Below are 26455 nucleotides of genomic sequence, written 5' to 3' on the forward strand. Positions count from 1 at the left end.
AAGGTGTCAGGCAACAATCACTGTGTTAACATAACATACAAGCATTCATCGAATTAACACGTAACATGCAATAACGGTCAGCGTATAAAGATTGTTTGCGTTGTGTGTCGATTGTGATTTGAATAAGTAACTTATCTAACACCCAAAAGTACATAAAGCAAAAAGGGTTCGAGTATACTCACAGATAGTGTTTAACAAGTAAACACTCTCTTGGATTGAAGGGAGCGTTGAGAGAGATTAGCCTGAACAGTTAACGATAGCATAAGCGAAGAACGGCGTGATAAAATGGTGAAAAGTGACTAAATGTCGATTGGTGATCCAATCGGATGGCAATCCGATCAGTTGGCCATTCGATCGGATGTCAATCCGTTCAGATGCTCATCCGATCGGATGACCATTCAGTCGGATTCACATTCGTTTGGTAAGGATGTGTTTGTGTATGATGGCTTTGAAGTTTTCGTTGTAGCATTTTGAAAACAGAGAAGTATCTCTACCATTCAGGTCGATCGATCGGACGGTCGATCAATCGGACGGTCGTTCGATCGGATAGCGATCCGATTGGTAGGACACTTAGTGAGAACAAGTTCACAGCAGGACTGTCACTCGATCGGATAGCAATCCGATCGAATGGCAATCCGTTAGAAACTGATGTTCTTTGGAAGTTATGAAAATGATTAAGTGTCAAAGTTCCAAATGTCACTTGAACGGGTAGTCGCTCGATCGGATGGCAATCCGATCGGACGGTAATCCGTTCGACGTTCAGATCTTTGAAAATTTGAAGAAGATGTTTAAGTGTGGAACCAAGTGCAATCCAGTTGGATAGCAGTTCGATCGGATGGCTATCCGATCAGACGGCAATCCGTCCCAACGAATCTGATTGTCTTGAACTTGATTATTTTTGAAAGTTTTGCGGTTTGCTCGGACGATATGACAACGCACTACACAACGGAACTTCATCAAGTCCCAAGTCGTCCGATCGAACAGGAATCACCCAAGTCCGATCAATTTACTGGTTCGTGACGGTGGTTCATGTTTAACCCGAAACCGGTTGTCTCTTTGATAGAAACCAGATCTTGAACCAACACATCACTAAGAAAGAGTAGAAGGTCTGCGCATGCTCCGATTCTATCGGTTTTGAGTGCATTGAGTGTAAAAGAGTTGAAAGAAAGTTGGAAAAGTGTCTTTCAATCCTTTTAACTTTGAAAATGTTTAGATCTATGCGAAAACATTGTTTAATCATGTGGAAATCCTTCAGATATTCTTGGTGGAATGAGGTCAAAAACTTGAAGTTCATAAGAACTCCATGATGACATCACCCTAGAACACCTCAAATCCGTTGATTTCACGGTTAAAAGTTGAGATTCAAAGGTGAAAAAGATGAAGAAGTGTGTGTAGATCATAGAAGTACAAGATTTAGCATGAGAACTTACAAGAATCGCGAGAAATCGAGAGAAAGAAGGTCTGGAACGCTGCTGGTCGAATAAGGGAGCTGTCAAATCACAAATGATGTGACTGGTGGGTATTTATAGGTTACCAAAAAGGGAAAGTGCACAAGTGTCGGATAGAATGGCATCGATCGGATGACACTCCGATCGGATGGCAATCTGATCGGATAGCAATCCGATCGGATGGCCATTCGATCGGGTGGTCACTCGATCCTGTGGCTCCGACGAGTTGCGTTTCGACGTTTCGTTTAGCATGTTGGGTTTTGCGATGCATTTGAACAAGTTTGCGGTGCGACAATATTAGACAATAACTACGATTAGCTTAATCAAAACCCGCTATATCTAACATACAATCATCATAAATAACTTGCGTTTAGCATTTGCAATTAGATTGCGATTGCGATAGAGTTGCGATTGTGTTTCAATTAATCACCACAACCATAAACATAAATAAACATGCACAAGTAACACATAAATAGCACACACACGTAAAACAATATCCAGAACGCATAATTCGAGTTGCGAATGCGATTGCGATGCGATAAGCGATAAAGCGATAAAACATGTGACAACATCGATTATTCACAGATACTCAACATAATAAAACTAAAGCGATTAAAATAACATATTCGATTACAAGTCAAGAAAGTTAAATCAGTAGTTAGGCAAGGAGTGACAGATCGCAATTAGCAATCTTCTCTTCCTTTGACTTCAATCTTGACTTTGACTTTCGTAACACGGGGTGTTACAGCCTCCCCTACCTAAGGGAATTTCGTCCCGAAATTAGGTTTTAGTCGTAACAAACAACTACGGGTACTTAGCCTTCATGTCGCTTTCGAGTTCCCAGGTGAACTCTGCGCCGCGTTTTCCTTCCCAGCGAACCTTCACAATGGGAATGCGCGAGCGCCTGAGCTTCTTGGTTTCTCGGTCCATGATCTCGACAGGCTTCTCCACGAAGTGTAATGTTTCGTCCACTTGAAGATCCTCAAGTGGAACTTGTAAATCCTGCTCGGCCAGACACTTTCTGAGGTTCGAAACGTGGAAATTCGGGTGGACGTTGCTAAGTTCCTCCGGTAGTTCGAGTATGTAGGCCACTTTGCCGATCCTTTCCAGAATCTTAAAGGGTCCAACATATCGAGGCGCGAGCTTTCCTTTCTTGCCGAATCTGATCACACCCTTCCAAGGTGATACCTTTAGGAGTACGTGATCGCCAACGTCAAATTCAAGGGGCTTGCGTCGTCTATCGGCGTAACTTTTCTAACGACTCCGAGCTTTTAGCAGATTGTCTCGAATTTGGAGGATTTTGTTAGTCGTTTATTACAACAGCTCAGGACCGGTTATTTGCGAGTCTACGATCTCGTGCCATACAATAGGCGATTGACATCTTCTTCTATATAATGCCTCAAACGGTGCCATTTGAATGCTAGAATGATAACTGTTATTGTACGAGAATTCCACTAAAGGTAAGTATGCGTCCCAATTACCACCGAAATCTATGACACAAGAGCGAAGCATGTCTTCAAGGGTACGAATCGTTCTTTCAGTCTGACCGTCGGTTTGGAGATAGAAAGCGGTACTTAGATAAAGAGTAGTACCAAGAGCATATTGAAACGTTTCCCAAAGACGCGAGGTTTTGTTATGAAATCCATAGATATACTCTCCCATTTCCACATAGGGATCTCCGGTTGGACGAGTAAGCCAGAGGGTCTTTGATGTTGGGCCTTGACTTTCTCGCAAGTCAGACACTTCGAAACATAGAGAGCGATATCTTTCTTCATGCTCGGCCACCAGTACTTGTAGCAAAGGTCCTGGTACATTTTATCGGCACCGGGATGAATAGAATATCGAGACTTGTGGGCTTCGTCCATCAAAATCTGTCGTAAGTCGGTGCGCTTGGGAATCCAAATTCGGTCTAGATAACGGAATATCCCATTCGACTTATTTACTAACTGGGCGCCATCGTTAAGAATCCTTTCCTTCTTCAAAGTGCGTTCGGTGAAACAAGCATGTTGGGCGTCACAGATGAGAGTTTCGAGATGATGTTGGGCGTGAACATTACAAACGCTATGCAAATAGCTTCGTCTGCTGAGGGCGGCGGTAACGACGTTTGCTTTGCCAGGATGGTAACGGATCTCACAGTCGTAATCGTTGAGAAGTTCTACCCATCGGCGTTGGCGCATATTCAGTTCTTTTTTGCTGAGGATGTGTTGCAGGCTCTTTTGGTCTGTGAAGATCGTACACTTGGTACCATAAAGGTAGTGTCGCCAAATCTTCAACGCAAAAACAACTACGGCTAGCTCGAGGTCGTGGGTTGTATAGTTCCTCTCGTGGATCTTGAGTTGACGAGATGCGTAAGCGATAACCTTGTCCCGTTGCATGAGAACACAACCAAGACTAAGGTTCAAGGCATCGCAGTAGACTACGAAGTCATCGTTTTCGTCGGGTAAAGCGAGAATGGGAGCATTGCAGAGTATATTCTTGAGAGCTCGAAAGGCAGTCTCTTGTTCAGTTCCCCAAACAAAAGGCTTGTCTTTGTGCACGAGAGAAGTAAGCAGCACAGCGATTTTAGAGAATCCTTCGATAAATCGGCGATAATAGCCCGCTAGTCCAAGAAAAGAACGGACTTCAGACGGGTTCTTAGGTGTAACCCAACTCTTAACCGCTTTGATCTTCGCGGGGTCGACGTGAATACTTTGACTATTGACAATGTGACCGAGGAATTGAACCTCCTCCAGCCAAAATTCACACTTGGAGAACTTGGCATAGAGTTGATCCCCTGGAGTAGTTCGAGAACCGAACGTAGATGTTGCGCGTGTTCGGCTTTCGACTTGGAATAGATAAGGATATTCGATGAACATGATGACGAAGCGGTCAAGAAATAGTTTACACACGCGATTCATCAGATCCATGAAAACCACGGGTGTGTTGGTTAAACCAAATGGCATAACAACGAACTCATAGTGGCCGTAACGAGTGCGAAAAGCGGTTTTGGGTATATCCTCCTCTTGAATGCGTAGTTGGTGATAGCCTTAGCGTAAATCAATCTTTGAGAAACACGTAGCACCTTGCAATTGATCAAACAAATCATCTATTCGAGGTAGGGGATAGCGATTCTTGATTGTCAGCTTATTCAACTCCCTATAGTCGATGCACATCCGGAACGACCCATCCTTCTTTTAGACGAAAAGGACTGGTGCGCCCCAAGGAGAGGCGCTAGGGCGAATGAAGCCTTTGTCAAGCAATTCCTGGAGTTGACTCGAGAGTTCGCGCATTTCGGACGGAGCGAGTCGATAAGGAGCTCTAGCAACAAGATTGGCTCCAGGAATGAGGTCGATATGAAAGTCGATATCACGACTCGGAGATAAACCAGGTAAGTCATCAGGAAAGACAAGAGGAAAATCACGAACCACAGGCACCTTTTCTATCTCCTTAACTTCCTTTTTCTCCGCTACTGCAATGTGTGCCAAGAAAGTTTGGTATTCCTTGCGGAGATACTTGCTAGCCTGGACACACGACATAAGTTGGAGTTTCTTCGACGCGACTTTACCGTAAACACACAATTGATCACCATTAGCGAGAGAGAAGTGAATCATCTTATCGAAGCAAACAACTTCAGCATGATTCTCACGAAGAAAATCCATGCCTACTATGACGTCAAAACTACCAAGCTGCATCGGAATAAGGTCGATAGGGAAGACGTGATTGTTGAGTTCGAGAGTACAATCATGAAGAACAGAATTGACGACGACGGTTCTTCCGGTGGCAACTTCAACATCGAACGTCGAGAGGAGATGGGCGCGCTTACGGTTAAGGAGCTTTTCGAATTCAAACGACACAAAACAGTTATCGACTCCAGTATCAAACAAACACGAAGCATATATACCATTCACAAGGAACGTACCATTAACCACATTGTTATCGGCTTGAGCCTGGTGTGCGTTGATGTTGAAGGCACGGCCGCGGGCTGCTGGCTGGTGTTGTTGCTGCTGTTGCTATTGCTGGGGCTGCTGCTGTTGTGGCCCTTCCTTCACCATTCGATTCGGGCACATGTTTGCGAAGTGGTTGGGATCACCACACGCAAAGCAAGCTCTAGCATGGATCGCGGGTGCAGGAGCCGCTTGTTGGCCTTGAGGAGTAGGAAGTAGAGCTTGTTGAGCAGGAGCTTGACCTTGTGTTGGAGCTGGAGCTTGACGTGGACCTGTACGGCAGTTGGCGGTGAAATGGCCATACATATCGTAGTGCACACAGTATCTGCAAGCGATTCCCACTGGATGGTGATAAGTACAAGTAGGGTAAGTCGGGTGAGGACCAGTGTATGCACGCTTGGCCGGCGGTGCATGGGTAACCGGTTCCGCTACTTGGCGGTGTTGAGGCTGCGGTGGGGCAGGTACTGCTTGAAGTGGAGCGGCAGCGGTGACAGTGCAATTCTTGCTACTGTTGTTGTTCTTCCTCTTACGACAGGAGGACTTTGAAGATTGCGGAGCGGTGACGATTTCAGCGGTTGGAGCAGCGGTAACTTGATGCAGATTCTTGGAGGCTTTATCCCAGTAACCAAACTTGACTCGCTTGTCGTTGATCTCAGCAGCGAGTAAGAAGGTTTCCTCAATTGTTGTCGTCTTCGCAGCTTGAACGAAATCAGCCACGCAATCCAGAAGAGCACGGATATACTTCTTGATGGTGATTTCTGGCATAGTAACTTGACCTGGACAGATTATGCTTAGCTGCTTAAAGCGAGCAGTTAAACTAGCGTTGTCACCATCATTTTGCTTGATATGCCAGAACTCATCCTCCAGCTTTTGGCGCTCGTGGGGAGGGCAGAACTCTTGCATCATAACGTCCTTCAACTCATCCCACGTCAGCCCGTAAGCTGCATCATTTCCGCGCTTGTTCCTCTCGGTCGTCCACCAATCTAGAGCTCGGTATAAGACGCCAGTGGCGTTATGAGTACGGAGATTATCAAGACAACCACTCTGGCGCAGGGTGACTTCGATCGAATCAAACCATTGGAACATGGTCGTAGGCCCATCTTCGCCGGTAAATTATTTCGGGCCGCGGGCTTTGAACTGCTTGAAGCTAAAAGTAGCATTAGGGGAATCATTCTGGGACTCTTCAGAAGACTTGCTACCGTTTTCATTCAGCTCACTAACAATCTTTGGAATAACTTTCACAATTTGCTTGGCGACCAAAGAAGTGATACGCTTGTCTTCATGATTGTGGCGAGCAGAACGGAAGTGAAATGATCCAAATGACGACATTGTCTGCAACAGACATCGCCATAGGACTCAGACACTATATAATCGAATCTCACCTCACACATACTTAATACTATCTAAGCTTAGGAACACAATCACGTAACACATAGGCACATAATCACAGAAACTTATAAGCACATAGAGCACAGAAACACTTAAGTCACAGAAACCACGAGGACAAGCTATATTTTGCACGTATTCACCTACATTAGTCTTACAAATTCACCTATCATTCAAAGTCCGCGAGTTCGAGAATAGCGATTGAGTAACATAGCATGCGACCGTCCACAAGTAGCAGCGATTTGTTAACGTTTTGAGATAGATGTGCAGTGCGGGTCGTGTGTGTCGATCAAAGCGAGAAGCGAAAAGCATATAAATTACCAAAAATCGAAACACATAAACAGGTAAAATCACATAAAACACGTAAAATCCACATAAAAGCAACGAATATCAGAGTTAGCGGCGGCGAACTCCAGAATCGAAACACATAAAATCGAGAAATAGATTGTCTTGGCTGATAGACGTCGACTGCCCAAAGTGATTCGACTATTAACAAGAACTTTTAGTGCATGCTTTGTCCTTCTAGACTGTGCTCTCGCCTCGATTTGGGCGAACGGCACGCATCCTTCCAGTTACAGTGTGACTTCAAGTCGTTGGAGTCCGTCGAGACTTTGGTGAGAGTTTTGTAAAACCAAAATAGAGCACAGAGCGAGTCGTCAAGGTCTGGGTTTCGCCCCTGTCTTAACAACTTTGTTCCTATTTTGATGAGATAGGGGGGAATCTGCGTTAAAGTACGGATTTCACTCCTGATTCAACGCAAATTCTCCTGTTTATGGATAAAAATGTGGGTCGAACAAGCGTCTTGATTGAGAGTTTACGGTTTTCACACCTAATCTCGATCTAGTCACTCGTTCATTTTCAAAAAATAGTGTGCAGTGATAGTGTTCAGCGAGTGCGAGCGAGAATAGTAAGTAAGCTCGTGCGGAACCCCTACTGGGTCGCACAAGTCGGTCTGTTGGTACTTAGACTATAGACTAGGTCGTTTCTAAGACATCGACCCGGACTAGGTCGAGTCTTGCCTAATTCTCTGTAGTTATGGCTCTGATACCAATCTGTCACACCCCAACCGATGACGGAAACATCGGGGCGCGGCACTGAGCGAAACAGATTGTCAAGAGAAATTCCATAACAACTAAATTACTAGATAGTTAATATTATGTCCCATACCATAACCCATCAAGTAACTAACTATTACAGACATAAATATCTCAAAACAAAACATTGTTCCGACAACTCAGATTAAAGTAAATAAATTGTCTTTGTTTGTTTCTAGACTCCATCCTACTTGATTCCACAAAAGCAGGTAAAGCACAGCATCCTAACACCTCAAACACCTGCCACATACGTTAAAATAAAGTCAATACACATAGTGTAAAGGTGAGCATTCAAGTTTGATAATCTAATAGAGTTCGAAATCGTTTACGCATAACAAGCATGTAACATGTAACAAAGTGAAAGCTAGTAGGTTATCGACAGAGAAATATGCACAGACGTGACTGCGAGTTGTAGAATGCGCATAACGTATCCCCACTGGGACACGTGAAGTAAAGCCCTTAACAACCCCTGTCCATGACAGGTGCTGAGTCCAAACATTGTGTTAACATAACATACAAGCATTCATCGAATTAACACGTAACATGCAATAACGGTCAGCGTATAAAGACTGTTTGCGTTGTGTGTCGATTGTGATTTGAATAAGTAACTTATCTAACACCCAAAAGTACATAAAGCAAAAAGGGTTCGAGTATACTCACAGATAGTGTTTAACAAGTAAACACTCTCTTGGATTGAAGGGAGCGTTGAGAGAGATTAGCCTGAACAGTTAACGATAGCATAAGCGAAGAACGGCGTGATAAAATGGTGAAAAGTGACTAAATGTCGATTGGTGATCCAATCGGATGGCAATCCGATCAGTTGGCCATTCGATCGGATGTCAATCCATTCAGATGCTCATCCGATCGGATGACCATTCAGTCGGATTCACATTCGTTTGGTAAGGATGTGTTTGTGTATGATGGCTTTGAAGTTTTCGTTGTAGCATTTTGAAAACAGAGAAGTATCTCTACCATTCAGGTCGATCGATCGGACGGTCGATCAATCGGACGGTCGTTCGATCGGATAGCGATCCGATTGGTAGGACACTTAGTGAGAACAAGTTCACAGCAGGACTGTCACTCGATCGGATAGCAATCCGATCGAATGGCAATCCGTTAGAAACTGATGTTCTTTGGAAGTTATGAAAATGATTAAGTGTCAAAGTTCCAAATGTCACTTGAACGGGTAGTCGCTCGATCGGATGGCAATCCGATCGGACGGTAATCCGTTCGACGTTCAGATCTTTGAAAATTTGAAGAAGATGTTTAAGTGTGGAACCAAGTGCAATCCAGTTGGATAGCAGTTCGATCGGATGGCTATCCGATCAGACGGCAATCCGTCCCAACGAATCTGATTGTCTTGAACTTGATTATTTTTGAAAGTTTTGCGGTTTGCTCGGACGATATGACAACGCACTACACAACGGAACTTCATCAAGTCCCAAGTCGTCCGATCGAACAGGAATCACCCAAGTCCGATCAATTTACTGGTTCGTGACGGTGGTTCATGTTTAACCCGAAACCGGTTGTCTCTTTGATAGAAACCAGATCTTGAACCAACACATCACTAAGAAAGAGTAGAAGGTCTGCGCATGCTCCGATTCTATCGGTTTTGAGTGCATTGAGTGTAAAAGAGTTGAAAGAAAGTTGGAAAAGTGTCTTTCAATCCTTTTAACTTTGAAAATGTTTAGATCTATGCGAAAACATTGTTTAATCATGTGGAAATCCTTCATATCTGAGTTATTCTTGGTGGAATGAGGTCAAAACTTGAAGTTCATAAGAACTCCATGATGACATCACACTAGAACACCTCAAATCCATTGATTTCACGGTTAAAAGTTTAGATTCAAAGGTGAAAAAGATGAAGAAGTGTGTGTAGATCATAGAAGTACAAGATTTAGGTTGAGAACTTACAAGAATCGCGAGAAATCGAGAGAAAGAAGGTCTGGAACGCTGCTGGTCGAATGAGGGAGCTGTCACATCACCAATGATGTGACAGGTGGGTATTTATAGGTTGCCAAAAAGGGAAAGTGCACAAGTGTCGGATAGGATGGCACCGATCGGATGACACTCCGATCGGATGGCCATTCGATCGGGTGGTCACTCGATCGTGTGGCTCCGACGAGTTGCGTTTTGACGTTTCGTTTCGCGTGTTGGGTTTTGCGATGCGTTCGAACGAGTTTGCGGTGCGACAGTATTAGACAATAACTACGATTAGCTTAATCAAAACCCGCTATATCTAACATACAATCATCATAAATAACTTGTGTTTAGCATTTACGATTAGATTGCGATTGCGATAGAGTTGCGATTGCGTTTCGATTAATCACCACAACCATAAACATAAATAAACATGCACAAGTAACACATAAATAGCATACACACATAAAACAATATCCAGAACGCATAATTCGAGTTGCGAATGCGATTGCAATGCGATAAGCGATAAAGCGATAAAACATGCGACAACATCGATTATTCAGAGATACTCCACATAATACAACTAAAGCGATTAAAATAACAGATTCGATTACAAGTCAAGAAAGTCAAATCAGTAGTTAGGCAAGGAGTGACAGATCGCAACTAGCAATCTTTTCTTCCTTTGACTTCAATCTTGACTTTGACTTTCGTAACACGGGGTGTTACAACTGCGATGCCTCGAACCTTGGTCTCGGTTGTGTTCTCATGCAACGGGACAAGGCTATCGCTTACGCGTCTCGTCAGCTCAAGATCCACGAGAAGAACTATACAACCCACGATCTCGAGCTTGGTGCAGTTGTTTTTGCGTTGAAGATTGGCGACACCACCTGTTTGGCACCAAGTATACAGTCTTCACCGACCATAAGAGCCTGCAACACATCTTGAGCCAAAAGGAACTGAATATGCGCCAACGACGGTGGGTTGAACTTCTTAATGATTATGACTGTGAGATTCGTTATCATCATGGCAAAGCAAATGTCGTTGCCGACACTCTAAGCCGACGAAGCTATTTACATAGCGTTCGTAATATCGAAGTCCAGCATAATCTCGAAGCTCTTATTCGCGACGCCCAACATGCTTGTTTTACCGAACGCACTTTGAAGAAGGAAAGGATTCTAAACGATGGCGCCCAGCTAGTGAATAAATCGAATGGGATATTCCATTTCCTAGACCGGATTTGGATCCCCAAGCGTACCGACCTACGACAGATTCTGATGGACGAAGACCACAAGTCTCAATATTCGATTCATCCCGGTGCCGATAAAATGTACCAGGACCTTCGCTACAAGTACTGGTGGTCGGGCATGAAGAAAGATATCGCTCTCTATGTTTCGAAGTGCCTGACTTGCTCGAAAGTCAAGGCCGAGCACCAAAGACCCTCTGGCTTACTCGTCCAACCCGAGATCCCTATGTGAAAATGGGAGAATATAGCTACGGACTTCATAACAAAACTCCCGTGCACCCCATCAGGTCACGACAGCATCTGGGTTGTCGTTGACCATTTGAATAAATCTGCTCATTTTCTGCCGATACGAGAAGAATATAAGGTAGAAAAATTAGCCCGAATCTACACCAATGAGATCATTTGTCGACATGGGACGCCTTGCGACATCATCTCTAACCGCGATGGTCGGTTTACCTCGCGTCTTTGGGAAACGTTTCAATCTGCTCTCGGTACTACTCTTAATCTAAGTACCGCCTTCCATCCCCAAACCGACGGTCAGACTGAAAGAACGATTCGCACCCTTGAAGACATTCTTCGCTCGTGTGTCATAGATTTCGGTGGTAATTGGGACGCATACTTACCTTTAGTCGAATTCTTGTGCAATAACAGTTATCACTCTAGCATCCAAATGGCACCATTTGAGGCATTATACGGAAGAAAATGTCGCTCGCCTATTGTATGGCCCGAGATCGGAGACTCGCAAATAACCGGTCCTGAGCTGTTGCAAGAAACGACTGACAAAATCCTCCAAATTCGAGAAAATCTGCTGAAAGCTTGGAGTCGTCAGAAAAGTTACGCCGATAGACGCCGCAAGCCCCTTGATTTTGACGTTGGCGATCACATACTCCTAAAGGTATCACCTTGGAAGGGTGTGATCAGATTTGGCAAGAAAGGAAAGCTCGCGCCTCGTTATGTTGGACCCTTTAAGATTCTAGAAAGGATCGGCAAAGTGGCCTACAGACTCGAACTACCGGAGGAACTTAGCAACGTCCACCCGACTTTTCACGTTTCGAACCTCAGAAAGTGTCTGGCCGAGCAGGATTTACAGGTTCCACTTGAGGATCTACAAGTGGACGAAACATTACACTTCGTGGAGAAGCCTGTCGAGATCATGGACCGAGAAACCAAGAAGCTCAGGCGCTCACGCATTCCTATTGTGAAGGTTCACTAGGAAGGCAAACGCCGCGCAGAGTCCACCTGGGAACTCGAAAGTGACATGAAAGCGAAGTACCCGCAGTTGTTTGTTACAGCTAAGGCCTAATTTTGGGAAGAAATTCCCTTAAGTGGGGGAGGCTGTAACACCCCATGTTTCGAAAGTCAAAGTACAAGTCAAAGTCAAAGTCTAAGGAAGAAAAGATTGCTAATTGCGATCTGTCACTCCTTGCTTAACTATGGATTGTACACCTTGACTTGTAATCGAATCTTTTATTTTATCGACTTTAGTTATATTATGTGGAGTATCTGTGAATAAACGAGGTTTAATCGCATGTTTTATTGCTTTATCGCTATCGCAATCGCAATCACGTTCGCAACCCGACTTATGCGTTCTGGATATTGTTTTACATGTGTGTGCTATTTATGTGTTACTTGTGTGTGTTTATTTATGTTTATGTTATGTAGTGATTAATCGAAACGCAATCGCAACTCTATCGCAATCGCAATCTAATCGCAAACGCTAAACGCAAGTTATTTAGGGTGATTGTATGTTAGATATAGTATTTGTGTGGTTATTATTAATCTATCGCATCGCTCAGTCGATACTCACTCAAACGCATCGCAACGCTCAACACGCGAAACGAAATGTCGAAACGCAACTCGTCGGAGCCACTCGATCGAATGATCGTTCGATCGAATGGCCATCCGACACTTGCTCCTCCTTTCCCTTTTTGGCAACCTATAAATACCCCCTGTCACATCACTTATGATGTGACAGCTCTCTCTCACATCCGACCAGCGCTCAAACCCTCTTTTCTCTCGATTTCTCGTGATTCTTGTAAGTTTTCAACTCAAATCATGTACTTCTATGATCTACACGCACTTCTTCATCATTTTCACCTTTGAATCTTAACTTTCAACCATGAAATCAGTGGATTTGAGGTGTTTTAGGATGATGTCATCATGGAGTTCTTATGAGCTTCAAGATTTGGCTTCATTCCACCAAAAACAACTTAGATCTGAAGGATTTCCACATGATTAAACAATGTTTTTGCATAGATCTAAACATTTTCACAGTTAAAGGATTGAAAGATGCTTTTCTAACTTTCTTTCAACTCTTTTACACTCAATGCACTCAAAACCGATAGAATCGGAGCTCATTCAGGCCATCTACCCTTCCCTAGCGATGTGTCGGTTTGAGATCTGAATCTTATCAACGAGACGACCGATTTCGGGTTGAACATGAACACCGTCACGAACAGTTAACTGATCGGATTGGGGTAATTCCCGTTCGATCGGATAACCTGGGTCTGATGGAGGTTCCGTTGTTTAATACGTTGTCATACAGTCTCGAGCAAACCACAAAACTTTCAAAACTCATCAGACTTTCAAGTTTGCAAAACGATCAGAGCGCGGGACGGATTGTCGTCCGATTGGATTGCCATCCGATCGAACCACAATCCGATCGGATTGCACTTGGGACTCAACACTTCAACTTTTTATAATTTTCAAAGATCGTCAGCTTCTAACGGATTGCCATCCGATCGGAAGACCATCCGATCGAATGACCATCCTGCTGTGAACTTGTTCTCAACTGAGAGGTCTCACCAATCGGATCGCTATCCGATCGAACGACTATTCAATCGACCGACCTGAAGGGTAGAGATACTTCTCTGTTTTGAAAATGCTACAATGAAAACTTCAAAGCCATCATACACAAACACATCCTTACCAAACGAATGTTAATCCGATCGAATGACCATTCGATCGGATTACCGTTCGACACTTGGTACTCTTGCAGCGTTTTATGCGCCGCTTTTTCTCTTATGCTATCGTTAAGTGTTCAGGCTAATCTCTCAGCGCTTCCTTCAATCCAAGAGAGTGTTTACTTGTTAAACGCTATCTATGAGTATACTTGATCCCTTTTTGCTTTACGCACTTTTGGGTGTTACATACGTTACTTATTCAAATCACAATCGACACACAACGCAAACACTATTTATACGCTGACCGTTATTGCATGTTACGTGTTATTCGATGAATGCTTGTATGTTATGTTAACACAGTGATTGTTGCCTGACGCCTTAGCAACGATAGTACTATAGTTTGGACTCAGCACCTGTCGTGGAAAGGGGTTGTTAAGGTTATTTCTTCACGTGTCACAGTGGTGATATGTGTTGCGCATTCTACAACTCGCAGTTATGTCTGTGCATATTTCATTATCGATAACCTACTAGCCTTCACTTTGCTACATGTTACATGCTGGTTATGCGTAAACGATTTCGAACTCTATTATACTATTAAACTTGTATGCTCACCTTTACACTATGTGTATTGACCTCTATTTTAACGTATGTGACAGGTGTTTGAATGCTGAGGATGCTTGATTGCTTTCATGGAATCAAGCTTAGGAGAGTCTAGAAACAAACGAACAATTTATTTATTTAAATCTGAGTTGTCGGAATAGCTTTACATGTCTTTGAGATATCTATGTCTGTAATAATTGATTTGCTTGATGGGTTATGGTATGGGACATAATATTAACTATCCGGTAATTTAGTTGTTATGGATTCTCCTGGACAATCTGTTTCGCTCAGTGTCGCGCCCTGATGTTTCCGTCATCGGTTGGGGTGTGACAGATGCGACCTTTAAAACAAACAAGTGAGTGTTCACCAGACTGTATTTAATGATGTATGAAATGTGTATTGGTGTTTCTTTTTAATTTTTTTTACATTATCTCATCTTGTGTAGATATAAGATGGTCTTCGTACTATTTATTGTACAATCATTGTTGAAATGTAACACTTGGAGCTAGGTTGTTAGCATCCGAAAGCATTGAATCTTATAAGTGGCTTCTTCAAGCGTTCTTGAAGTCATTTGGATGTCATCCCAAGGTGGTAGTCACAGAATAGGACTCAGCGATGAAACATGCTATTAAGAGTGTGTTTAGTAAAAGTAGACATAGATTCTGCATGTGGCACATTATGAGAAAAGTGGCAAACAAGGTTAGATCAACAGTGTATCATAATATGTGTGATTACTGTTGTATTTATTAGAGCTAAGTGCCTATTTGGTCCTTGTGGTTTGCAAAAATTGCAGACTTGGTCCCAAGGGTTCACTAACTACACACGTGTTCCCCATACTTGCAAAATATAAACTCGTTTGGTCCTGTGCTCGACATTGATTGGGTTGGGTTGCGTTGGGTCTTAACAGATTTTTTTAACTGATGTTAGGGCACAGGACCAAGCGAGTTTATTTTTGCAAGTATGGGGACCACGTGTGTACTTAGTGAACCCTTGGGAACAAATCTGTAATTTTTGCAAACCACAGGGACCAACCAGGCATTTAACTCTATTTATTATCTATATGCGTTATTTAATGATATTTGGCATGAGTTTTTATTAAAAGTTACAACTTTGTACACACATGTTGGACATGAATTACGCAACAACGATGAATTTAAAAGAAGAATGTGTGATATTGTCTGGGCAGATTCAGTTGAGGCAGAAATATTTGAGAGGGAGTGGAAACTCGTAATGATTGTGTTGATGTTGACGTTGGTGTCTTGGTGGACCATTGACCTCTTGATGAATCGGTTGTCTTTGGTTGGGTCTTTGATTAGCTACCCCCACAAATTGAGGAATACATTTTTTATTAGCATTATTCCAGTTCCTTTACACATTTTGCTTTGGTTGACGGTTGTTGGCATAATCGTCATCGCTAATATACACGTAACTCCAGTTACCGTTCACATAACCAAGTTTTCACTCTAGTACTCGTCTTCCTGTTCATAGCCTCACCCGTCATAAAAATTCACATTGTTATCATAGTCTCCATACTCCTAGTTCTCAAACCCATTATAAACCTCGTTATCAGAGTACTCATCATCACCCGTGTGATATGTGTGCATACTAACGCGATCCAGTGATTGGTAGCCTAGAACACTAAATGGGTCATCATCATTGATATTATTCCTCAGCTCGCTGAGGTTAGGAATTTATTGCTCGAAGTAGACCGCTTGGTTCCGGTTAACTTGCTAAAATGTGGGATTTCCACGATTAGGATTGGACCCATGATTTGGGTTAGGGTTACGGTTGTTGGGATTTGGGGGAGTTATTGATTTTTAAGAGGGTATTCTTGGCATTGGTTTTGTGGATGGTTTGGATGTGGTGGGGTCGGTGGTCTTCGGTTGATGCTACCACCCGACCGGTTATTGCGGTTTTGGTTTTGGCTTAGGTTTTGGTTTCAGTTTTCCATTTGGACGGTTCCAATGGAAGGAGTGTGAAGTGAAGGTTGGTTTGCTAAGTTAGAAGCAAGTGTTGCCTCTAAGCGGTTGGCTCGGTTTCTTCTCACTAAACACTCGATTTCTAGCTCGAACACTAACAGAGAGGTTCTTCCGGACGTCCTCGTATGCACGCACCACCTGTAATCTGCACAACTAACATACCCGTGTAACAAGGAAAAGAGAATAAAGCAAAAATTAACCAAACACTTTATACACCTAATCATAAAATATTCAAACAAATCTAGACACAAAGCACACGAACTCCCTTGCAACGGCGCCAAAATTTAATTAAAATGTCTCGATCCTAATTACCCCAAACAAATAATAAGTGGTAGCCAGGGTGTTGTACAACAAAGAGTTTATGGTTCGTGTCAGAATTTAGTTAATTGTTGGTCTACAACACTTTATGAAGCTTGCTATGTAATTATTCCTCTTTTTGGTCGACTGGAATATGGGTCGGCTTGAACTAACAATTTACTAATACTAAGAACATGATTGTTTGATTATAGTTACAAAAACTTAGCACACTTGTTTGAAAACAATAATTTAAAACAAGGCTCACACCCGGTTCGAAATTGCAAGACCTAGAGTTCCAACACGTTTTAGATTTAATTTAATCGCATTTGATTATTAACGGGTTTAGTGTTACGAGGCTTAGGTGCCAATTGCTATCAACGTCACAATGAATGGACAAAGATACACTTCGTTACCAAGAACATGTAAACCCTAGTTTTATCAAAGCAAAATTGCATGGATTCATTTCACTAAGTCAAAATTCCTAACTCTTTCGACAATTCGTGAATTCAAAACAAATGCAATACAATTAATACAAACTTTAAATATTCATAGCAATTAGTCACAAATCAAATCTTAAAATTTATGTCAAAACCCTATTAATCTTACAAAAACTATATCGGAGTGAAACCCTAAGGAACTAGCCGCTCATGGTGCGCAAAACTTAATCACCGGTTGATAAACACGATGAACTGGCCATTGAATCTTGGTTCTTGATCTTGAACGAATGATAGGTGGAATGATTGTGAATGTAATGGCGTGCTCCATGAATCTTGGAACAAGGGTTATGATGATGAAGAATTATAATCGGTAAAGTAATGATTGGTGATTGAGAGATGGATATGGATGGATGGATCGATGCCGAATGATGGAGATGATTGAGAGTGTTTTCAAAAGTCTTGGGATGCAAGAATGTGTAACTCCTTAGAAGGCCGCCCAAAACCAAAAGTTATCCAAAATTCAGTCAAAACAAGTCAAAACATCAAGCTTGGCGTCCAAAACATCGGTGCTGCATCGGCGACGTGCCAACTAGCCATCGGGGATGGACCAACTATGTTCGAATCACTATTTTACTGCTTACGCATGTACCCCTTGATGCAAACTACGTTGGCGACGGCCAAAGGCCAAGTCGCTGACGCGGAAACCCAGTTTTCGCCCATTTTCTTTTGTTTTCGGCACCCGGTTGGTCCTAGCCTCATCACAATGTCCCGTAAGCTCCCAAAATGACCGTTAAACTTCGTTAGACTTGAAAAACACAAACTAAATCAAAGTGGATCATTTGGAACTTAAATTCAAGTAAAAACACAAACCTAGATACGTGTAACACCGGACTTTAGATCACATCTCGAAATATGACGGTGTGTGCAGCTGCGTGTCTGGCGAATTGACTAAAAGAACTAATAAGTAAGTTACTTGACAAGAAAATACAAGTGGTGGTGTGACGTGTGGATAATACATTAGCCATAGCTCTCGTGGAGAACCCGGTTTTCCATGGAAGAAGCAAACGCATAAAATCACGTTTTCACTACATTCAAGAATGTGTAGATTTTGAAGATGTCATGGTCGAGAATGTAAGTGGCATTGGTCAACGAGTCGATATTATAAATATTGCTCTTAGGAAGATCAAATTCAAAGAGATGATTGAAAGGCTTGGAATTGAAGACTTGTCTAATACAAGTTCGAAATTTCAGAGGTGATTGTTGGGAAATTCTAAACAATAAACCTATCCTAATCGTGTAATCAAACATTCATGCGTATTTTATTTATTTATTTATTTATTTGTTTTCTTGTGGCGTGCTACTTTATGGCTTACGCTATACTACAATATTTTTTAACTAAAAATGCTTTGGTAGGAGGCTTGGGTTCTTCAGTGGAAACCCAAGTTCAATCCCCGCTTGTGTCACTTTTGGTGGATTAAGGCGATGAAGGATTTGAGCTAGAACTTGTGCGAGGTTGTCAGTTCGTATCCCGAGCCTACCCAGGTTTTCGTTCCACCGTGTGTTATGCCAGAGAGTTCTGCTCTTGTGGTGGCACAACGACTGTCAAGTGGCAGCTGGCGGTATGGTTTCCCGAGGGAACGTCCAAGCCAAACTCTGAAGCCAACGTAGGCGTGGTTAAGACAACATAGTCTGGCCGAAGGGGGGCAACTGAGCTCTTCAAATTTGGGAGTGTGGTGGCCTAACACATGAAAGTTAGCCGTTCTAAAAGAAAAAAATAATTACTTATCCATCTAAACCCATCCCCGCTAAAACCAATAGTACATGATCTAAATCAGTTGTGTTATTCTCCATGTAGTTTTCTGTTGTTTGCAACCATTTTTGGAGTACAATAAAATAATCCACAATGAGCCAAAGGGGAACATTACCCGATATGCAGTAACATCATATGCTAATGTGTAGATATATACATTCAGAAAATTGCTACATTTTGGTAATCCCATAAGCAGTAACAGATGTTAATATGTTTTGCATAGAGATAATAAGAAAAAGCCCTAGTTATAATCAGTAAAATGTTGCGAATAATGGTATTTAACGACCATGTAGATAAGACGAAGATGCTGACAAATTCACATTAGAGCAATCAAATAACGATGGTGTTTCTGTTGTGAAGTAAGATGCAATAGGCATCTTTGAGGGGAGTATAGGCATGGATGCTTTGGAATTCAGTACTTGAATCACTTGTCTCATCGATGGGCGGAGTTGTGAGTCGGGATGTACACACCATAATCCAACGATCATCAAACGCTTGACTTCATCCTCATCAAATTCTAACCTTAGACGTGGATCGACTGCTTCCAAAAGTGTTTGTGTCCCATAGAGCTCCCAAACCCATTCGGGTAACCATATCTGGTTTTCTTGTGCCTTGCAGTTAATGGACTTTCTCCCACATACTATTTCTAATGCAACAACCCCGAAGCTAAATACATCTGATTCTTTACTTGTCTTGCCTGTGGTGACACATTCAGGAGCCATATACCCCAAGGTACCGGCCAAACTCGTCGTTTGAGAACCTTTCTCATGGTCAACAAACTTGGCTAACCCAAAATCACCAAGCTTCGCATTATAATTTGAGTCTAACATCACATTACTCGATTTTATATCTCTATGCAAAACACATTGCTCCCATTCTTCATGTAGATATAGTAAAGCAGAAGCCAAACCAATAGCAATTTGGTACCTTATCGCCCATGTCAACAAGCTCTTCGCCTTGAAAAGATGTGAATCTAAACTTCCGTTCTCCATATATTCGTAAACAAGCAGGAGTTCACCTTTCTCGTGGCACCAACCAGTGAGTTGCACCAGATTCCGGTGCCTCAACCGACTGATGATCCTAACTTCAGATGCATACTCCTTGATCCCTTGTTGAGAAGTCTTTGATACCCTTTTGACAGCTACATATGCTCTCAAATCTTTCAAAAACCCTTTGTAGACTCCTCCAAAACTTCCCTCTCCAAGCTTCTCTTTCTCTGAAAAGCCCGCAGTTGCCCTAGCTAATTCAAGATAAGTGAATTTTCTAGGCCCAGTGGCACCCATTTCAAATTCATCATTCATCTCCACCGAAATTTCAAGTTCCTGCACATTATCGCTATTGTTTTCCTTCTTATTCCATAGAAGGTATGCAAGTATAACAAGTAGCGTGACTAGAACCGATTTTCCAACAACTAATCCGACAACCAATCCCAGCTTGTGTGATGATAACCCATTGTTCTCATCAAATTGTAAATCAGAACTATTAAACATCCAAGATTTTACAGTATTTTTATCAGACAACTCACCAGCTGCAGCTGAAAACCCGAAAACAACCCATTCAGGCAACTCATCCCGAAGATCAACCGTGTGAGAAACTCCACCTAGTTCGACTGTATTGTTCCGAAAACTAGTGAAGGAAACACTAAGATTTCTGGATGTTGAATCATAGTTAACCGAAACTTGACACTCTCTTTTATTCGACACGTCATTAAACCATTCTGCTTGCTTAATAGATGAATGCGAATGAACATTGATACCTACATGATCACATGATCTAATATTACCTTCCCAAGTGTTGCAATAAGGATCAAACTCCACCCAAACAAACTGATCGGCACTACCATCCGCTTCAGTATCTGACTTAGGATCCGTGGCACCATGTATCGCAGAACTATTCTGAGCAAGGAAGAATATGAAGCCATCGTCTTGACGATTAATTTTCTTTGGGTCGGATAACTTTACAAATGAGAAATTGGTAGAGAAGCTGGCTAGCCCACGAGAGCTCTTGTCCCAAAGATGAAGCTTTTTCGTGTATGTCACCCGCCCAATGACCGTGCCACTTTTATTTTCTGGGGTCACCTGAATTGCATCTTCAGAGATATAAGCTCCACCTTCTAATATAAACATGCCCTTGTCATTTGGACTGATGTTTGTTAAATTGAAAGAAATGGAAGCTGCATAAGGGATTAAGATAAGAAGGAAACATGCTAAGATGCCCATGATTCAGCAGAAAATTTGCTAAAAACAATTATGAAGTTTTTGATAGGTGGTTAAGGTTTTACTTGCCAATTAGATTATGAACTAGAAACCCTATCGTCGTTATGAGGACAATATTTGAAGTAGTTTTTTTGTAAGGTCGAGTCAGCTGCCATTATTATAAGGCTTTAAGTCAGTCAGCATGTTTAATGCGTTATGCGTGTGGGACTTATATATGGACATGGTCTTGTGGGACTTATATATGGACATGGTCTCACCCTACTTGCCTTTTTAAAATAACTCGGTGAAGAAATGAAAATAGGTTTTATTGCATCTTGGTACACTTATTGAAATGTTAAAATTCTTTATAAAGAGAATAATCGAACTCGGTTGTTAATTCAATCACACATAACGGGTTTAAGTTAGGCGTCTAATAATTCTCGAAGTACACGGGGTTAGAAATTTTGGGTTACATGGGTGGTCCATAGTCACTATTTTCCACCATTTGTGGATTAAATTCCATCTTGAACCTCGATCGTTTTCAACTTTTTGAAAATACGCAACTATATCTTATTATTTGGGTCAAATTATTCTACAAAAACTCCTAAGTATAAGAAGTGTAAAAAGATTTATAGAGTGACAAGTGTCCAATAACTTAAAATTAAATCCACTACATCACCATCCAAAACCTAAACACCCACCCCCACCCACCACCACCCAAAAATCTAAACCTCACCCCCCCCCCCCAAAAAAAAACCTAAAAATACCTAACCCCCCCCCACCCCCCAAAACTTAAAAGTACCTACCCTCCCCCCCCCCCCCCAAAAAAAAAAAAAAAAAAAAAAGAAAACTAAACACCCACCACCACCCAAAAACCTAAACCCCCACCCCCACCCCTCGCCAAAAATAAAGTTTTTTTTTTTTGGTGGGTGGGGGTTTAGGTTTTTGGGTGGTGGTGGATGTTTAAGTTTTTGTTAGTGAGTTTTTTTAGAAGCTTTTGTACCCTTCTTACAATTAGGATCCCTTGTATTTGATCCTAATCCATTATTATTTATTTAGTTTATAGTATATTAACTAGGTTATTCCCCGGGTAGATACCCGAGTAGGAAAATTTAAATTACAATCAAAAGCAACAATAATATACGGGTTCAATAGTCATCAACACACCCTTAAATCTTTTTATGAATATGCGTGTTGAGAAATGATATGTTTTTTATTTTTTGAAAAAAAAAATACGTTTAAACATGAACCTTGAAATAAAAGAAACGTTTCGTTACTTATGTAGATATTAAATTACATTAAACTGAAAAATGTAGCTCCCAATCATGAATTTTTCAACTGATTCACCACTGAATCCACCGCTGCTAGTCACCACTGAATCACACCACCTTTACTATTGTTGTGTTCAACCACCGTTTATCGTTGCCGAACTTAATTCCGTGACCACCACACTTTTCGGATCACCTGTGATATGTCATCACGTATTGGTTCACTAAGAGACGGTGGGTCCATGTCAAAAACAGTTTGTACCTCATGTTTGAAGATCTGTACATGCATTAGGAAGATGCACATCAGGTTTAAACAAATTTTTACACCTAAGATACTGCGCATGACAAAATAATTACATATTGCATGACAAAAACTTGTATAAATGTCACATAATAGCTTACATGAAAGTGAGAATCGAAAGAAGCTCCTTTGGTATCCATCCACTGAAACGATGGTTTTCAATATTTCTATGATAAAGAAAAAGAAATAAGATAGATCGCCACAAATCACGCTTTTAACCAAAAAGGAGAAATTTTTAGTGTATTAACTATTTATGTCATACGATCCACAAAAGAACAAACATCAAAAATCATGATTTCAGCTATACAATGCATGTTTTTTTTTCTTAGAATGATCGAAAAAGTTGAACGAATGGATTTAGCCCACTTCATGAGTTTGATCAAGGAAAGCAATCAGTTAACCCATTTCACTTAGTTGTCATAATTTTTAAGGACTAATGAATCAACATAATTAACATATTTCTAGAGTTCTCATATGCTATCAGTTTTCATCATTGTAGCCATATGGATGGTTCCAATAGATGGATAATATCATAAACCATATAACTGAATAACGATATAAATGTTAATTACCTGAGTCTCCCTAGGCAAGTTTTCTGCGATGCTCCATCATGGCACTATTTCTAGTTGTGAATCACGCTTGTTTAACTTGATTTAGATTGAATTCCACTATAGTCGTATTGTAGTATTAGAATAAAATGGTAATTTCTCATTCCACTTAATTAAAAAGAGTATCAACGGATAGATAATATCATAAATCATATAATTGAAGAATTTTTGCAGTTCAATCATTAAAATATACAATTAGCTAACCTGATCCATGAAGAGGAGTGAATGCCCGAGTTGTGTGTGGTTGAACTGCCGCTGCCGATCACACGATAACAAAACAAACAACCAATTTATAACTTCTTAAAAAAGTTTAGGTTATTTAAATGATAATAATTATATAATTTTTGAAATAAAGTGATTAAGAGATTAAGGGTTTCTTTTTATAATATTACTTAACAGGAACAGCAAGGAGACTCTTAACACCAAGAAATAAGCATAGAAATCTATCAGAAACGTATAAAAAATAAGAAAAATATTCTTGAAAAATAAGAAGTTTAAGGCTGACCTGGTTGATTCCTCTAGCTTTGAGTTCTTGCATGATTAAGTAAATGTAGGATACCATATCTTGCTAGAGATCTGAACTTTGAATATAGAAACCTCATAGCCCTGACGACACCAAAGTCTAAAAATTTTGTAGCCTTCTGAAGCTGAAATTGTCGTATATGTATTAATTAAAATGAGCAAGAAGTAACGAAAAGAAAGGGTATCAATGGTAATGGAACTAAGTTACCTGTATGCTTGCCCCAACCAAGTGGCGACGATGAAAGGGGAGATGCCTGCAATTTATTATGTTTTTAAGCATTCAATTTTTTTTAATATTTAGGTGAAAAGAAACAGTATTACGTTAAGTTAAATGAAAGGACATTTGTATTATCATCATGCATCAATATATAAAGTGGAATAAACTGTATTTACATTCACTTGACGACTTATGAGGAAAAAGAAAAGACAGTTTTTACTAAGGGTGCTAAACGGGCCGTTTTCAAGGGTTCACCCCAACCCAAACCCGAAAATTTTAGACGAACCCGAAAAGCGTGTCATACATATGAACCCGAATATTCGCGGGTTGAGCCGAATATAACTCGCTCAACCCGAAATTTTTTTTTTTTTGAAAATTAATATATTAAAATTAAAATTTTACTACAAAAAAACAAATGTATATAATACAAATTTTTTTACAGTAAAAGACATGCCACACGAATTTCACACATCTAATCAAGTGACACTTCTTCAATGTGAAACACTTGATTTACATCACCATTTGCTAATTGGAAATATAATGTCGATAAACAGGAACACTTACACTCTGGTAGAACAAATAGACAATGATTTTAATATGTTCTTAAAAAAAGGAAGAGGAAAGCAACATACTCAAGGTCTTTCATGTCGGTGTCTTCTTCCCGTTCCCAACTTGTTGATGCGCGTCGAGGGACTCTGCTTCTTTCTACTTCTACCTGATCAACCGGTCAAAGTTTCTTAAAGTCTTTCTAAAACATACAACCTCTTAAATCGTTAGTATTTCATTGTCATAATCAAGGCGTTTATTACTTTAATTATAGCTTGAAACGGAGAACAAAGTGTTTCAGGGGCCAATCCGGCACGTGTTGTGCTAAAAGTGATTTGTTTCAATTCGTTTTGAATCAAATCTTTTTTGACATGTTACCCAATCGCCTGTCGCCTGACCCACCCATCATATTCACCTTCACATATATAAAAGTATACGCAATGAATAGAAACAATAATGAACCTGAGCTTCTTTAATACGCTTCATCTCCTTTTCGAATTGGAACTCTGCTGCCACCTTTTCGCTTGTAATTACTTCTAATTGTGCATATTGTCAAAGCATGTCATCATTTTTAAAGCCAATATTTATCACCGGGAGACTACAACTGTTAACTTACCAACAAATCCGTAAGTTCCCGTTACCGTTTCTCCAGCTCCATATCTTGCACAGTAGCACTATCAATCCATATGTTCCAGCTCACACAAGTCCTATGAAACAAAACATTTGCAGCAACACAAAACATAACACAAATGTAATTAGATAATGAAGATTGAATAATATTAGTATTTGATGAAAAAAAACAAAATAAAAATAAAAAGAGAACATATCAGATGAATTTGGTTGTAAGGCACGATATCCTTTAGTACCAAGGAATAATAGCATTGCCTCTTGATGAAATGCCATACCACATTAAAATTTATACACCCCAGACTTGCAGTAGTTGCGGTGGGTTAGAATAAGCATAAATAATTAGACTGTTCAGTACATGAGCTCTCAATTTTTTAAATTCTTAATTACAACAAAAAGGGAAAAAGTGCTTACAACCATAATGTTAGCAATTGCATATGCCTCTGTTTCAGATCCACGCGCTTCCATCTTGTCATTAACCAATGCATTAAAAGGGAAAATGAACAGCCATAATTTATATGGAAAAATATACATTACGATAGCTATCACCAGAAACATAAAACATATAGTCAATACCTATCACCGGAAACACCTTTCTCCATGGCCTACCATTGAATCAACGAATTATCACAATTAACAATAATATTACTAACTGAAAATATATATAAACACCTTTCATAATAAGCCGTTGAACATAATCAGCAACAACATTTCTACGTTCTTCCGACGGTTGGTTCGGTTGAATACACGCAATAAGCTCAGTCGTTCTTTCTTCAGCTATTAACCACCTCTCAGAATCTAAAGTATCTACCAACGATCCCGCATTCGGCAATAGCCCATTCGGCAACAGGCGGCCACCCCCACCACCCATCTGTGACCATCCCTCAAGCTCACCTATACACAACTATTCAATACCACTCAACTACACCCAAAAAGCCACTCACAAGTCACAACAACCACAAAATTTATCGAACTTTTTGCTCGCCAAACTACAAGTCTGAAACTTTTTCAGATACCAAACACATACACATACAGAAAATGATTATAAACATAAAGGGTTGTCAATTGTAGCCCTAAAGAATGACACCCACAATAAAAAGTTTCTTTTTTTCCTCAAGAACCCTAGGAAAC

General features: G+C 40.9%; 1 protein-coding gene and 1 long non-coding RNA gene across 2 annotated transcripts; both read right to left on the minus strand.

Moving 5' to 3' along the window:
• Positions 1 to 19163: 19163 nt before the first annotated feature.
• Positions 19164 to 21396, minus strand: LOC110929368 (L-type lectin-domain containing receptor kinase IX.1). Its single transcript, XM_022172522.2, has one exon. It carries the CDS (start codon positions 21257 to 21259, stop codon positions 19319 to 19321), a length of 1941 nt encoding a protein of 646 aa, XP_022028214.1. The 5' UTR covers positions 21260 to 21396; the 3' UTR covers positions 19164 to 19318.
• Positions 21397 to 22501: 1105 nt separating this feature from the next.
• Positions 22502 to 25437, minus strand: LOC118490614. Its single transcript, XR_004889557.1, has 9 exons — positions 25314 to 25437; positions 25160 to 25233; positions 24784 to 24866; positions 24143 to 24188; positions 23918 to 24059; positions 23617 to 23667; positions 23377 to 23472; positions 22906 to 22971; positions 22502 to 22780 (listed from the first exon to the last, which is right to left on the minus strand). It is a non-coding gene; the product is annotated as an uncharacterized LOC118490614 (long non-coding RNA).
• Between the last annotated feature and the right edge of the window lie 1018 nt (positions 25438 to 26455).

The sequence above is a fragment of the Helianthus annuus genome, chromosome 3, assembly GCF_002127325.2.
Source record: "Helianthus annuus cultivar XRQ/B chromosome 3, HanXRQr2.0-SUNRISE, whole genome shotgun sequence".
NCBI classification, from domain to species: Eukaryota; Viridiplantae; Streptophyta; class Magnoliopsida; order Asterales; family Asteraceae; genus Helianthus; species Helianthus annuus.

Bases quoted from the DNA above. Each gene is read 5' to 3' on its own strand.
- LOC110929368 (XM_022172522.2), bottom strand. From the start codon at position 21,259: ATGGGCATCTTAGCATGTTTCCTTCTTATCTTAATCCCTTATGCAGCT.